The 16,373-nt window shown below is 38.0% G+C and overlaps 1 protein-coding gene and 1 non-coding gene across 5 annotated transcripts; both read left to right on the top strand.

Annotated features, from left to right (window-relative positions):
- The first annotated feature begins 1,247 nt into the window (after positions 1–1,247).
- On the top strand, positions 1,248–14,835 carry uimc1 (ubiquitin interaction motif containing 1). Of its 4 annotated transcripts, none has more exons than XM_053478950.1 (18): positions 1,248–1,699; positions 1,812–1,893; positions 1,981–2,105; positions 3,623–3,928; positions 4,047–4,502; positions 4,956–5,022; positions 6,108–6,232; positions 6,326–6,706; positions 7,988–8,224; positions 8,610–8,665; positions 8,794–8,912; positions 10,833–10,888; positions 11,050–11,302; positions 11,387–11,447; positions 12,809–12,917; positions 14,012–14,060; positions 14,199–14,244; positions 14,350–14,835. In XM_053478950.1, exons 1-18 carry the CDS (start codon positions 1,544–1,546, stop codon positions 14,540–14,542), a joined length of 2,877 nt encoding a protein of 958 aa, XP_053334925.1. In that variant the 5' UTR covers positions 1,248–1,543; the 3' UTR covers positions 14,543–14,835. The 4 variants fall into 4 exon arrangements, 3 of the variants coding, with proteins under 3 accessions (XP_053334925.1, XP_053334924.1, XP_053334923.1); XM_053478949.1 differs by having other exon boundaries at positions 6,102–6,232; positions 14,353–14,835; XM_053478948.1 differs by having other exon boundaries at positions 6,102–6,232.
- Positions 5,063–5,191, top strand: LOC128508121 (small Cajal body-specific RNA 14). Its single transcript, XR_008355880.1, has one exon. It is a non-coding gene; the product is annotated as a small Cajal body-specific RNA 14 (non-coding RNA).
- Positions 14,836–16,373: the final 1,538 nt, after the last annotated feature.

The following is a 16,373-nucleotide window of genomic DNA, read 5'->3' as shown; positions in this document are numbered from 1 at the left end:
ACCACGTTCCTCCGATTCTGGCTTTGCTGCCCCTCAGTACCGTCTCTCTTCAATGGGCAGCAGATCATTTAGTGTTATTGCACCCAAACTTTGGAACTCTCTACCACACTCTCTCTGTTCTGTTAATAACATCTCAGTATTTAAATCCTAACTCAAAACTCACTTGTTTTCCCAATGTTACAGCTGAATTCTCTGCATGTCTGTCCTTTTTTTTTGTCTGTTTGTTAACTTAATTGTTTTCTACTACAGTACTTCAATGTGTGTTTGTATTATCTTCTTTTGTTTTTACTCATTGTAAAGTGTCCTTGAGCTCTGGAAAGGCGCTATATAAATAAAAAATATTATTCAATATTATTATTATTAGTAGTAGTATTTTATTTAAGTAAAAAAAGTTTATTTGTCACATACACAGCCATTTTAGCTGTAAAATTTACAAGTAATAAGTAAAAGGATAGCATTGAAATAGAACTGTATCAGATGTTAAGTGTATACTGTAGGTTATGCAGGATAAACTACAACTGAGTGCATTTAGTCCTCATTTGTGTGAAAAATTAGTCCAATCACAAGCAGAACAATGTGCAATCCTCGACCCTTTTTAAGCTTCATTTTTTTCTACGCTCGAATGAGGTGCAACGACTGATGGGAACTTTTTTCATGTGCACTTCCGGGGAAGCAATGACCCATTGTTCACTTGTTCCTTACACACTCATCAGTTCTTATTAAAATGTCCTGTCTTGCGCCACTGCTTTTAACGTGGCTGAATAGCCTGTACAGTATACTTAAGTATAAGTTGAGTTAACAAAGCAAATTATTATTAAAATATCACAGTGTAGCAGATTCAGAAAATATCGTCAATATCGTCGAACCGTTGGTTTAAGTATTGAGATTATATCGTATCGGAATGAAATACTCATGGTTAGGGTTGCCAGATTTGCATAGAACATGCAAAACATAAAAACGTGTTAAGTCCAAAACTCAGATCGTATACATATGTTGTTTTTTAAAATATTTCATATATAAAACAACTAAAAAGAAATTCTAATAAAGATTTTTTACTTTTCTGCATTAATGGAATTTTAAGTTAAAACCGCGCGTTTGTGTTTCCTCCCTCAGTGCGCCAAGCGTGTCACGTGATTAGAAAATGGCTGCCGCGTTCTAGCGCACTAGATAGTATGAACAAAATAGTACGCCAGAATCCAGTCAACATGCTAGCTTGCGTACTGTTTAGTACAGAAGTATGCGGGAAACGCAATGTTTGGGCCGAGAAACTAGTAGGTAAATGGTGTAGTGCTACTTGCTAGCTGTTAGTTATAGTTACACGGCATAGTTTTTTGTAAGGCAAGAAAGAAGCTAGTTAGCTAGTAAGACAGATAGGTAATATTAATTAGCAAGTTGATTTTCGGTACATTTTATACAAGTAAATGAGGCGAGGTTTAGATAGCCAGCTAGCTAGTTAGCTAGCTAGCTAATGTTTAGTAGCTTTGGAAAAGGTCGAGAGATTCTAGAATCTTCTTGAGGTTTCTATACAGTGTAAGTTAACGTTATGCCTCGGAGAAAGCGAACCACAGGTCACAATGAAAGGAAAAGTAAAGTTCGTCGAAGAGAACATATTAAAGATGAGAATGAGGAAGAGGAGGATGAAGAAGAAGAGGAGGAGGATAACACTCTGGTCATCTCCGACTCGGATAGTGATGAACAGGTGTGTGTGTGTCAAATCTTAACCATGCAGCTTTATTTTACAACCCAATAGTAGTTTGTTTAGCAGAGTCTCACAGTTGTGTGTGTGTGTGCCATTACTTTTAACTCCACAGCATCAGGAAGGAGACAGTTCAGTGAAAGTGACTCCCAGAGCTGCAAGGCGCCGGGAAAGAGAAAAGAAAACACACATGCAAGGTTACAGCAACACTTCCACGCTGCTCCCATCACTGAAACCATTCCAGGTAAACATGTTTTTATAAAATATTGCGTTTGTGCCATTAGACATGACTGAGGATGAGATGTTGGATCTGGCTTTGAGGCTGAGTAAACAGGAGGCGAAGAGTGCAACCCAGAGAGAACAGGTGGAAGATGACGACATGAGAAAAGCCATCGCAGAAAGTCTTCAGGTAAGATTGCCTGCGTGATTGTGATCACAGAGTGAGGTACAGGACCGGCCCATGCGCACACACTTTTTAAAAGCACATGCAACTTTATTTACAGGTATGCACCTGGTTTATTATGTTAAATCCATTTACCAATTAGATTTTTCTCCCTAGATAACCTCATAGACATAAATCTCTAATCCCCACCCCCCTTTGGTTGCTCCTGCACTAAAGGGGGAGGGGTGGCTCAGCAGGATCTCTTTTACATAAACACAAAAACGGCACATTTGAAAGAGGAGTAAACCAGCTTAAGCAGTGTCTCTCAAACATAGACCATACTGTGGCAGGCTGTCCGAGTACAGCAGAACCTTGGCCCCAGAACGAATGCCCCCTCCCTAGGAATTTTCGCCTTAAGAATTGGAAATTTGGTTAAGTTACGCATACGCCCAGGAGTTGTTAAAAACTTGTTTGCGTCAGAAGAAATCCAAGCGAAATGAGTTTACGAATTTTACAAAAAAAAAGTTCAGTCAGCGAAAGCTGTTTCGAAGGGGTCAACCCACCAACACCAACGTTGTCCTCGGTATGCGCTCAAAAGCTATGTGATTTTAAATACATTTATTTATGTTTAATTATTGGCAATATTTTTGGGTGGCTGGAATGGGGTATGTACATTTACTCTGTTTCTCATGGTGCTGTAAAAAGAATAAAATGGGTGTACTGATGGTCACACATGCTCTGCTGAGAGAACAGTTTCACTTGGTAAGCAGGCTCTTCTTAAAAACAAAAAAATCTGCATGTTATTTTTTTTTTGTCACAGAAACAAACAAAAACAACCATAAAAAGTCTGTGCTATTACTTTTACCTATGTGACCCTTTTTTATTTTTATTGTTCAATTTCATTATCGTTCAAAAGAAAACTGTGCCATTTGTACTTCGTCTTACTCTTGACTTACTGTATGGGTATCTGGAGGAGAGGGTTTGTAGGTTGGATGTCTGAAATGTGAAAAAGAATGTAAATATCAAATAAATAAAAAATATTGTGTTACTGGTAAAATATGGGAGCTTTAATGATCCTTTGTATTTATTTATTTTTTTTACACACAGAATGCCGCCTACAAGTACAAACTAGGTATAGGTCTGAGGATCTCAGTGGTCATTTCAGGCAATGGTGACCAGTTAAAGAACCCAAAACCTGTTGATCCAACCATCCTATCTGGTCCCCTAAGTGGTTGGGATCTTTTTTGGACACCCTGTATTATGCACAACATCCAGCCATGACTGTTCTGTCATCATTTGTGAATTTGTTACACAGCATGTTAATAGAAAGAGAGTAAGAGATGCTCAGCTATCCAACGTTATTTCTGCATTTTCTATTCATGTGGTGTGATGGTACCGCTTATCGTTATCAGTGACATAGAGTAAAAGTTTTGGCATCCTTTTAAGGGTTAAATAATGCTGAATTGTTCCTTTATATTAAACATTTGAACGAGTTTTTTGAATCCACTTAACATTTACAAAAGGCTTAACCTCTTAACTTTCAGGTCAGCTGTGGTCAAGCTTCAGAAACAAGCTCCAAGAGAGCCAGGTCTGCAGCAAAACCTCACCAAGGCCGAGACACTGTGACCTCAAACGTTCGGTGTAAGCTGTCCTTTCCTGGCAAAGATGGCAAGGACAGCAAAGACAGCGGGAGCATTGACGATGAAGTCCCGTTCTCACGAATGAACACTTCGGAACGATTTGAGGACATCAGTCCACTACCGCAGATGCCTGATCTATCTCAGAAGACCTTGTCGCAACCTTCGCCTCCAAGTCCGGCTCACCCATCTGTGCCTTCTGCAGCTTCTCAAGTGAGTCAGTTTGCATGAAAATTACGTCTGGTTCACTTGAAAAATTTCCAAAGCTAGATGGCTTTCAGTAGTGATTAGAATAAATAACAACGTGTACTTAAAATTTTTTTTTTAACAGGAATCCCAATCCTCATCTCCGGCTAAACGGGAATTTTTAGAGCGCTCGCCTGAGGACGAGCCTTCACAGAGCGAATCTCAGCTCCAGAAGTCACCCGTCTTCCTCCGTGAGTGCAGCGTGAGACTGATCCAGAACCTCCCGAGCACAACCGGATCCTCAAGGAACATCGCGTCTACAAACGACAGCTCTCTCAGCGTACCCAGTCCCGACCGCTCCCAAAACAGCCCACTTCCACCTAAAAGCCCTGTATTTCCTAAATCTGACTTTAAAAGATGCACAAATTTCACACAGGATGATCTTAGCAATTGCACTCCGGACAGCAGCGTTTGCAAACCTGACGACGCGTTTCAAGAACCTCCAAGCCATAAAAGCCGGAAAGATTCCCAGGAACGCCTTCCAGACATCCGGGAAGCTCAGACATCCTCACGCGTTTCAGTGACCAAAGCCGACAAACAGGTTTGTACAGGTGTTGGTGTATTTTTTATTTTTATTTTTATTTTTTTTGATTACATACTTCACTATGGGATATAAGAACATGTGAGTCACTAGTATTATATATAAGTTCATGTAGTAATTAATTACTAAAAAACAAGAACGTGTATAAATAACGTCAGCTCATTTTGTAAAAAATAGGCAGAGAATAATTTTTTGTGTAGGATATACACACCTGTACAGAAGCAGTCTCGACTCACTTAAATGTTAACACATCAACACATTATTTAAAAAAAAAAAAAGATTGCACTCTTGTTGTTCCTGAAATTGTGTGGTTATTCAATTTCTAGACACATTACATTGTGCATCTTTACATTGTGCAGTGTTTTTTATTATATATAATTAAAATATATATTATTTTTTTATTAAATTTTTTTTTTTAAACGTTTTTAAAAAAATTTCTCGCTTTAATCACAGGACGCTGTCATGCTGCAGCAGGTGAAGGATGAATCCTCTCGGGAAACCGGCGTAAGCACCGTGTCAGGTAGAGCTCATCTTTTTACTGTGTGTTGTGTGTTGAGTGTGTGGTGTTTTCACCGTGGCTGCAAAACTGAGCAGTGTCCTGCAGCACGTACGCACCACGCAGAGTGACTGGTTCCTGCCGACAGGGCCTGCCAAGTTATTGGGCTTCCTGTGCGATGGCTCCATACAAACAATTTAACATGAAAAAGTTTTAAGCAAGTTTCGGGAATCTCTAGGGAACTCCCGATACCCATATCACGATTTTGTAAATAGAACAATACTATCTTACTTAATCTACCACATAACTATAACTACCACACAAGACGTTGTGCTGTGTGATTCATTTAGACTGCGCCACCTGTAGGATTATAGAGGAACAGCAAACTTTTCCACGTGCCCACAAATCTGGAGGCATTTGAGGCGGTACAGCGTCACAGTTTCCTTATTACCCTGCGCTTGTGTTTTTTATTTGAGAAAACTGATGCTATAAGGAACTATGCTACATTGAGTTGATTGTGTTCATTTCGGTTGTAAAGCTATTGATTAAAGCTAAGGTATAAAACTTTCGAGATATGACTCAACTTTTTATTTAAATGTTCTAGGTTTTAAGATTACAGGTAGGCCCAGACTTACCGATTTGTTCTTAAGTGAGTCATATACTCCTTTGACACTTTGACTTTATACATTTATACATTCACTTACATACTAAAAATATTGTATATAATTGCAAATATTGGTATCTGGTACACTGCAGTGTCTAATTGTTGTACAATACACGTGAGCTACTGTAGTTCTGTGATTGAACCGGAAGTAGAACTATGGTTCGTTCGTATCTGCAGAAATTCGTAAATGGAATGTTTGTAAGTCGGGGACTAGCTGTATAACAAAATCGGGGAAAAATCTAATATCTGGGATATATAATTGGTATATATATAAAATTGATATTTATAAAATCGTGATATTTACAGATTTATAATGTTAATTGAATCAACCCCCAAATTCTGATGATAATATAATTGATAATATAATATTGTATTAAATCTGCTTTCTTTCCTGTTTTTTTCTTTTTTTTAATTTATTATTATTTTTTTTTTAATTAAGTTGCAGTCAGAGCACAAAACTTGGATGTGTCTTTGCCTGGAGATGCCAAATCTTTGGACGAGTTCACCAGTCACATGGTACTTCATTTGTCTGATGATGACGATGATGATGATGATGAAGACGATGATAAGGTACTGTATTTATTACACATATTCTTGTGTGGGATTTTTAAGTCTCTTTTTAAATATTATACTTCGGTACATCGGTGTATTGATGTGTTACAGATTATCCCTCCGAGCCCAGTCTTTCCTCAGGGCCGTGGTTCATGTGCAGGAAAGCCAAAGCTCTCACCAACGCAACCCTGCTCATCCACACCTCCTGAAGAAACCACACAAGACTCGCTTCTGACCAAATCTCCTCACCGAGCCGTATCCGAGTCTGTGCAGTCAAATGTTGCTATAAAGTCTCCTGAATGTAGACTCGCACCGCTGGCAAAGGGGAACGAGAACGCTCCTGTATCGTACTACTGGGGCATTCCTTTTTGCCCCAAGGGCCTACGTCCGGATGATTACACACGAGTCATCCTCACCCAGCTGGAGGTGTATGAGAAGAGCCTGAAAGAGGCTCGGAGACAGCTGCTACGCAAAGCCGACTGGGGTCTTCCAGTGAGTTTGACCCATTATGATTTATATAATATAGTGCTTGTGAGAATAATAGCATTATATTTTAAATTATCAAGGAAAGTCTGTCCCTGACCCAAGACTAGTGTGAAAACTAAACAAAGCAGTTTGATGATGTCTGACATTATGCACAAAAATAATTGAGGACAAAAAATATTTCTGTACAATGAACATTATTTGTTAAGCTGGAGGGTGCTTGGATTATGTAAATCATTTAAGTATTTGCACAAGAAATCTGGTATTCATGACAATCCTGTAAATTTAAAAAGTTTTTTATTCAACTCGTTCTCCTGATTGTGTGTAAACCTGCATATAAAAACACTAACTAATGTAAATCTCAAACAGATCATTTACTAAACAAAGAATTTGCCCTGAATATTGCATTTTTATACATGGAATATACTGTAAAGTTATATAAAAACTCTACTAAACTAACTATTTTGCCGCCTCATCTAGAGGTTTTTATACAGCAGGAGTAATTTCAAATCTTGAACAAAAACACTTTTACTAGAATAGGAACTAAGATCAGCCTCTTTTTTTGTTGAATTTATTTGTATTAATTAGGAAGAAAGCAATCCAACACGTTTACATAAAATAAAACAAATTAAACTGATTATTTGGGTTCTGTCCACGTGACTCTCTATGGAGTTTTGGGGTTATCTCTGCATGCAATTGAGCCATGTTAGGAGCTCACTTTGCCCTTCACCGTACAAAAGTACGCAGTGAAACATTTGTAAATGATAGCTTGATTTGCACACGCGCTAATAAAAGATTGATAAATGATTAATAAATTGTCAGTACACACAAGGCTCATTGCCTAAGCACTAACAGTTCACCCTGCAACTAAGGAATCGTGCGTGTTCCAGAATGTGATTGTAAGCTGGTGTGACATTAACACTGTAAAACATCTAATAGTCTTCATCAAAAATCAGTAAATCAGAGTTCATTTGTAAGTTGTTGTGGCAGTTTGTAGATCTTTTGAGACTTTGTCGGTCATTTGTGCCTCTTTTCTTATGGATTTTAAAGTACAATAATATGTAGGATTCTTTATTTAGCATGTCATAAACAGCTTTGAGCCATCACTATCTTTTTATTCTATTAAAAGTTCAGGAATGTGATAAAGCCTCCTAAAGGTCCTCACCTTCGCCTTTAAGGTTTCACAAAGTATATAAAAATTTTGTAATTTGAATCAGTCAGTTTTAAACACATAGATTATGACTATACAGAAAACCCAAACCAAAAGTTTGGTCTTGTTCTTTGTTTCAGATGATTCCATGCCCGGTGGAGAGACCCCATGGCAGGAGACTGAAGCGCCACCGAGCCCCTCAGCTTCTGGAGGAGGAAGAGGACGAGGAAGACGAGGCACAAGACAAGGAAGAGAAAAAGATGAAAGAGAAAAGGAAGGAGCAGGAGGAGCCTCAGCACTGTTCAGAAGAAGCGGAGAACGGACAGCAGGAAACGTACGTCGTCGTGTCCTCTCCCGAGACACAGGAAGAGCTTGGGGTGTGTATTGTTCGCTTTTATTATTCTAAGGTGTACACATGACCTCATAAAGCAGCACTTTATAATTTATAAAAAATTATACTATTTATAAATAGAACACTTGTTTATATGGCCAGTCATTAAAATACTCAGGACTATATATTGCATATTACGGCAGTCTTATTGATTAGCTTGATTTATTTTCTGTTTTTTTTTATTTTTTTCTGTTCTTTTGAGTTTTTTTTTCTTGTTTTTTTCCCTACCACAAGGTGGCACTCAAATTATTATATAACATTTATATTCTTTCCTGTTCAACTAGGTCAGGGAATATGAATCTTTTTGTACTATATGTTATTCATTTTGGTTAGTAAAAACCGCAAGCACTTAAAAAAAAATTCTACTACAGAAATCACCATTGCTGTTTAGACAACAGGAGGCTACAACTTCAGCTAAACCTTCCAGGTAACTATTGTCTTTTACTAATTAACTGTATTCTGCATTCTCAGTATAATAATATAGAGCATTTTGGTGGATTAAACTAATACCTGTCTATTTAGCCTGGATGTTTAACACAATGATTTGTCTTGTAGTTGTCGAAAGCTGCTTACTCAGGACCTTTCTCAAGACACTCAGATTCAATCTCAACCCGAAGAGCATGAGGAAGACAATCAGAACGGATGTTTTGAAGTGGAGAGCGCTGTGTGCCCAGGTACGCAAACGTCCCGGTCCTCGGGATGTAGATATCCAGACATGGTTTGATAAGGTTTTTTGGATTTTCAGTTTAGGGTATAAAATAACTCCGTGGATAGTGTAGGTGTCTAGGGGTTTTGATGGAGCTGTGAAGCTCATGAAAATCAGCAGACAGGTTGGAATCTGCTGTCATTAGGATGTCTGAGTGAGTCTCACACAAGATCTTTCTGTATAGATCATACACACTTGCACACATGCACATGAAACCTGGTACAAATTTAGAGCTCATTGAGCCGAACAACTTTCGTATCATGGGCTCAACTCAACAGGAAGTCAGTTATTTTAGGTAGTTTTGAAAAAAACCCACACAAGGGATTTTGATATAATCCTCTCAGGAGATTTATACAGTTGCTAGCCATTGGGGACTACAGTATGTTATTCAAAGACATCGAGGATGCAGAGTTGTAGAGGGATTTTTGACATCACAAATAAGTCAGTCGTGATGACAAAAAGCGGTTATTATGTCATAATGGTATTGGTATGTCCCCTATTTCTGTATGCATGATATACCCAGGTGGCAATGGTGCAGGGTGCTTGGGCCCGCTCATCGTTGCTTGAAACTATATTTTATATTATATTTTAAATCCATCATGAAATCTAAAGCATTCAGTGAATTTAATGTAACACTCATGTAACACTGACATGGCAGTATTAAATAAAAAAATTAAATAAAATAATAAAAAATTTAATAAAAAAATTAAATACTGTAAAAAGATCTATAGCCTTAACAGAAGTAGAAGAAGAATATTAACTAACAAAAATTACACAGCAGTCTTCTTAGTTGTATTTGGAATAGATGACAAAAAAAAAAAGATAACGAACAACTAAAAATAATGTAGGTATTAAGGGTCTGTGCAAACTAAAGTAAAAGCCACTACGTTCAGGTGTTTTAAACAAATTTAAACGGCATTACACCTAGCTAAAGATGAACCTGATTTTAATTTCAAAGGAGAGCTAAAAGTTCATAAGCAAAACCGAAAGCAACAAAAAATGTGAACCAAAGTCTTGGCCGGATAACATGCTTTTTTTTTTCTTTAAAAAAAAAAACAGTAAGCTTGAACACATCACATGACACTGTTTTCCTGTGTCTGTGTGCATGCGAGGCAGATTAAAAGCTTGATCTGTTGAGACGAATCAGAATCATTGCTTAATACTTAATATGAACAGTCTAAAAGAAAGAAATAATCGATCTGATTCGAGTTAGTAAAAAGGACACGGGCCACTTTTGCCTCCAGTGATGTAACTTGGCTGTCAGCTGTAAGCAATATTTAACAGCAGTTTCTTAAACAGAATGTTTCATCAACATTGGACTACTGATCAGAAGATAACATGTTTAAAGCCCAGCACCACCATCCAGCTACTGTTGGGCCTTTGGGCAAGACGCTCAACCCTCATCCGCTCAGATGTATAAGGAGATAAAGACAGGTCGCTGTGGATAAGGGCATCTGACAAAAGCCTTAAATGTAAATCAAGATAACAACGTAAAAGTAGCACGACTGATTAGGCAAGCTTACAAACTGTAACAATGCGATATGTTGAATAATATTATTGTCTTTAACTATCTCTGTGGGACTTTTTAAAATATTTTTTATGGACTTCACATTGAACAGTCTTTAAAATAACAAAATTTAAACATATTATTGGTCCGTTGTGCTCCCTGGGTGCTTCTACTCTTACCTTAGACAGGTAACCGATCAGTAGATATATTTCATCATTCATAATTTACAGTAAAAAGGCCAATTTGTAAAAGAAAAATCAAAGGAATGATGTTTAATGTGATCCAATTACTATTTAGCATAACAATTATTTACACAACAATCTGACCTGATGGTTTACTGCTAATCTGGATGAGTTTGAACCCTTCCCTTCTTAAATACAGAAACCCAGATGACTGAAGACAACACACCCGAGCTGATGGTGACCAGTCCTGGCCAGGTACGTCCCTAAAATAACTCCACTATGTCACCTGTTGTTATAATGCAGTGTTATTAGCTGTATTTATTCAAACAGAGGATTTGCTAACTAAAAGTTGCTAACTATCCTCCTCTTTATCTTTGTTTCTCTCTCTCTTTCTCTCTCCTGTCCTCCTCTTCCAGCAAACAGAGACTGATGTCATGGAGGTGGATGAAGTGAGGGGTCCAGCAGCTGAAGGTGACGAGAGAATGGACCAGGATCGTCCGGGTGAGGAGCAGTCGTGGAGGGAATCCGTTCCCTCTCAGGTAGAGTGTCCCATGTGCACCCGCTTCTTCCCTCTCAGCAAGATCGAGGTGCATGCGGCCTACTGTAACGGCGCTGTAGAGAGCCAGGATGTCGTCATCGAGCAGAACGAGCAGGAAGGCCTTTCAGAAGGTCAGCTGGTCTTCTTTTAGTTTTTACAACATAATACAAAGAAAAAAAACATTTTTTTAAATCTCCCTGGTTTCCTGGTTTTAGTGAGTGCACGAAGGAGACGAGGAAAAAGAGCACAGATGGAAGATGATGTAAGGTTTGAGAAGTAAGTACTGTAAGTATCATACACATCATTTTATGATCTGCAAAGCTTTTATATATGCGTCATTTGGAATTTTAAGAATGGAAAGCCTTAAATATTTTAACCCTCATGTTATAAACCGTCTTGGAGTTTGGTCAGGTTTTAAGTTTATTTTGGGTTTGTTTGGTTTTTTTCTATGAGATTTTCATTTCATCAAGTAGTAAGGTTTTCTGAGGAGAATAAGGTTTAATTTAATACATCAAAATAGTAGACCAGGTTGTCCTCGACTTACAAACATTTGAGTTACGAACTGACCGCAATTCTACAAATGTTCATAGATACGAACAAATCGCTGAAGTAGCTCACGTGTATTGTACAAAAAAGACACTACAGTGCAACAGATACCAATATTTACAATTATATACAATATTTTCAGTGTGTAAAAGAATGTATAATGTATAAAGTCCGGTATATTGTTTGTGTGTGTGCGTGTGCGCGCGCGGAAGAAATGAGTCGGCCTCACTGCTGTTAATGAATCAGTCCGGGAGCACGATGATAGAAAATGTCTGTCCTGATGGTGAATAATCTTAATTCCGGAAAATCCTTGATAAAACAGAGTTTCAGTCTAATACAGTGGAAAACAGCTCTGAGACAAAATGGCGTTTTAAGGCGCAGAGACAACACTGTTACGTTTCACTGTGAGATTCATTTATTTTTGCGCGGTTACAGTTTTTGGCCACATGGCAGTATGGGGAAAGGAGGCAGAGATTTAGTCAAGTGGATTGGTATGCTTTACATAGTATATATTCGTGTCAAAGATGTATAAGACTCACTTTGTCGGAACGGAACTCGTTTGTACGTCGAGGACTACCTGTATACTGCAACAAAAAAAAAAAGTGGTGCAAAACCAGTATGAAAACAGTTACTTTCTGTTCAAATTAAAGAATGTCCGAAGTTCTAGGCATGTAGAATTTTATTTAGGAATTAGTCTCTCTCTCTCTCTCTCTCTCTCTCTCTCTCTCACTCATTCTCTTTAACGCTTATATACAAGTGATGTTAATTCTAGCTGTTACTCAGAGACTAACGCTAGACTAATTGAAGTGTATCTGACTAACCACTGAACTTTAAAAACTTTAAACTCTCTATACTGCTAAGTATGTATTTAACTTAAATACAAGACTGGTAAAAAATAATAAGACTGGTGTGTATCGACACCTGTCCAGTTTTTTGAACCATTTGTTATGAGTGCAAATAATTTTGAAGTTGACTATAAACTCCAGTGATGCTTAATTCCTAAAAAGTTTTTTTTTTTTTTAAGGATTTTTTTTCAATGTCATGCTGACTAATTAATCAGGTCTTTATGATTTTTTTTTTTTTTTTGTCAGATCAGAGCAGCGGGAGAAATGCTTCTTGTGTAGTAAATTTTTCACAACTGAGGAGTACAGCCATCATGTGGACCAGTGCCTTCAACAGAAAACACACGGACCAAAGCAGGTAAAAAAAATTAATAATAAAAGTTATGTGCGCACAGAATTTTTGTACTTTATTTTAGTATTTAAATGCAAAATTCATGTATCTGTACTTTGAGTAGTTTTTTTTAGACTATACTTTTTACTTTTACTCCAGCAGAGCAAACATTTGCACTTCACTACATTTCTGCTTGATTTTGCTATCCCTAATCACAGGGGTGTTGCTGTATTAGAAGCAGGAAAATTTCGCCGCCTGCTGACTATTATGACTCATCTTTCCTATCAAGACACGCCTAATAATATATCAGAAGTTTGAAACCAGCAGACAATGAGGAAAACAGCACGTTCACTATGAATAAGGAAACTGTGAGATGATACAGCCCTGTACTTTTGATACTTAACTATATTTGAAGGCGAATACTTAAATGAAGGACTTCTACTTTTACTCAAGTATAGGATTTATGTACTTTGCCCACCTCTGTCTGCCAATCTTAAAATTACTCATTTCAATCACGTTAACTTAAAACAATGTGCACATTTTAAATGAAAGAATTACAAGTATTTTTATAAAAAGTGATTAAAATGTATTTAGTTAAAACAGTTTGTGTACAGTGTCAAAAAACTATCCATTAAGAAAATACTTTTTTGTTTACCGTTTCTGTAATGTAGACCGAGTCATGTATAATATTAAGATTAAGATTCAGTTATTTGTCATATGTACCTTACAGGGCAGTGTAATTTCTTTCTTTTTCCACATATCACTGTTAGAAAGTTGAAGTTAGGGCACAGGGCCAGCCAGAATACAGCGCCCCCTTGAGCAGAAAGAGTTTACGGTCCTTAATCAGGGGCTGAAAAGGAAGAGACGCAAGCAAATAGTAACACATCCTGTGATTAAAGAAGTGACGTAAAGTTGCATCAAGGACTTTCATACAAGAAAGCAGTTTGAAATATTTATTCAAAGTAGGACAAAAGATTAATCAGACAAATGTATATTAAAATAACACAGTTCTGTATACGGCTATCTCTGGAGTATTAATATTCTATTCTGGTCTTCCAGCTCCTGCGAGAGACCTCCACACCAAAAAAAAACCACTTAATTTTTTTTTATTTTTTTTTAAGGGCAATGGCTTGCTGTCTGCCTTGAATCGGACAGAAACGGTGCACCTAGGTACGTACACTCCTCCTAGTCTCTGGGAAAAAAATTATGATTGTGTTCAGCTATTTGTGCAATAACTTTGACGTTAAACATGTAATGCTCAGGTTTTAAATGCATCTAAACACCATATCCTCAATAAACTCGTTTCAGATGACAGTGGAGCTGGACCATCAAATACTACAATCAGAAACAACCGGTAGGTCCCAAACAGTTCATCTGTGTGCAACTGCGGCTTGCAGAGTTTTAAATGTTAAAGCTTTGTGTGTGTCTGTTTGTGTGTGTGTGTGTGTGTGTTCCTCAGCAGCCTTGCAGACGCACCAGTGATGGCTAGTGACAGCACGGATTCTCAAGCTTCAGCTTATTACGTGAGCTCGTCTCCTATCAAGTCCTTCACTCCCATATCTGAAATCAAGGACTGCCTCGTCGACTTCCAGCGGCAGTACTCGGACCGGCCCAGCCAGAGACTGACGAGGAAGAGGAAGTTTAAGAGATAGCAGGAAAATATGCTCCAAAGCATGGCTTACTGCTTTTTCTTTTACACACCGAGGATAATTTGTGTAGTTTTTATATCATTTCTATGTTGTAATTAATATGATTAAATGATTTAGTAATGTTATTTAAGGTGCCTTGTTATTTTGTATTGTGTAAATACTGTATTATGTAACGTTATATGAGACAAAAACAAAAAAAGAGAATGCGTTCAGGAAACTTTTACAGTATAACTGATTATATAAAAATGGTTATAAAATACTGATGCTTGATTAAACTTAAATTTTCGTTTTTTGTACTCTTACTCTTTCAATTTGATCGTGAGCTACGAGCAGCGTTCATGTCAAAGCTGGGCTTTTGATTGGGTAGAATAACAACACAGTTATAAGAGTAAAAATTGCTCTTATTTTTTTATATAATCCACTTGCATCAGCCATCAAGATAGACAGTTTCCTCTTTCTGCAGAAGAAAGCACAACAATCTCATACAGGCTATGGTTGTAGGCCAGACTTCAGGCTGTGAAGGCATTGGATGATGGTTATGATTCTATATTAGAAGGGAGAATGTCTGACTGAGACATAACAGGAAGTGTGATATGAGCGTGAGAGCATTACTAATTGTGTGTGTGAGAGAGCGGGAGAGCAGCAAAAAGACGCTTGGAACCCCTAAAAAACTGAATGGAAATGAGTAACCTACAGTTACACTCGAAATTATTCAACCCCCGTTAGATTAAAATTAGATTTTTTGGGGGGAGGGCCAAAATTACTAACTTGCAGCTGTTTATAATAAATAAATGAAACAGTGAGTCAAGTCAAGTAGGCTTTTTTTGTCATTCCAACCATATACAGTTCAGTACACAGTAAAACGAAACAACATTCCACCAGGAGTTAGGTGTAGTAAGGCGTTAGATACATGCAACACCACAAATTAACAACAGAACTACCGGAACCAGCTAGCTAACTAAGAGACCTAATTAGCTGACTAGCTCAGATATGACATTCAGATATTTAAATAGGTCAACACAACTAATTTAATAAATAGTTTCTCTAAATTCAACATATTTTTAGTAGTTTTAATGACTACTGCAGTTTCATAATTATTCAACCAGTGGTTAGGGTTCGGAAGGTCCTAGGTTTACAACTAGGCATTTGGCAGACGCTCTTATCCAGAGCGACTTACATTTTTATTTCATTACACATCTGAGCAGTTGAGGGTTAAGGGCCGCACTCAAGGGCCCAACAGTGGCAACTTGGTGGTTGTGGGGTTTGAACCTGGGATCTTCTGAACTGTAGTCCAACGCCTTAACCACTGAGCTACCCCTGGCCCAAGGTTCAAATCCCATGACCACATAGATGTATAATGAGATAAAAATGTAAGTCGCTCTAGATAAGGGTGTCTGCCAAATCCCTGAATGTAAATGAATAGAATAAGGTGGCATGTTTTAAGACGGTTTGGTGGCTTAGCGATTAGCACTGTCACCTTGCACCTTCAGGTTCTGGGTTCGATTCCCGGCCAGATTCGATTCCCGGCTCTGTGTGTGCATGGAGTTTGCATGGTCTCCCCTGTGCTTGGTGAGTTTCCTCCAGGTACTCCGGTTTCCTCCCACCGTCCAGAGACATGCAGATTAGGCTAAAATGTGTGTGTGTGTGTGTGGGGATGTACCCTGCCTTGTGCCCTTAGTCTCCTGAGATAGTCTTCAGGCACCCTGTGACCCCGTATACAAGATAAAATGGTATAGACGATGACAGAGTGAGTGTTGTCTCAAGCACAGAGCAAATGCTTCAGGTGTACTTGATGTAGAACATGTGTAATACCTGGACTCAGATTCCAGAGGAG

This window comes from Clarias gariepinus, chromosome 19, assembly GCF_024256425.1.
Source record: "Clarias gariepinus isolate MV-2021 ecotype Netherlands chromosome 19, CGAR_prim_01v2, whole genome shotgun sequence".
Classification (NCBI taxonomy): Eukaryota; Metazoa; Chordata; class Actinopteri; order Siluriformes; family Clariidae; genus Clarias; species Clarias gariepinus.
The sequence above is the reverse complement of the archived record's forward strand: the minus strand, read 5'-3'. Positions and strand labels throughout refer to the sequence as shown.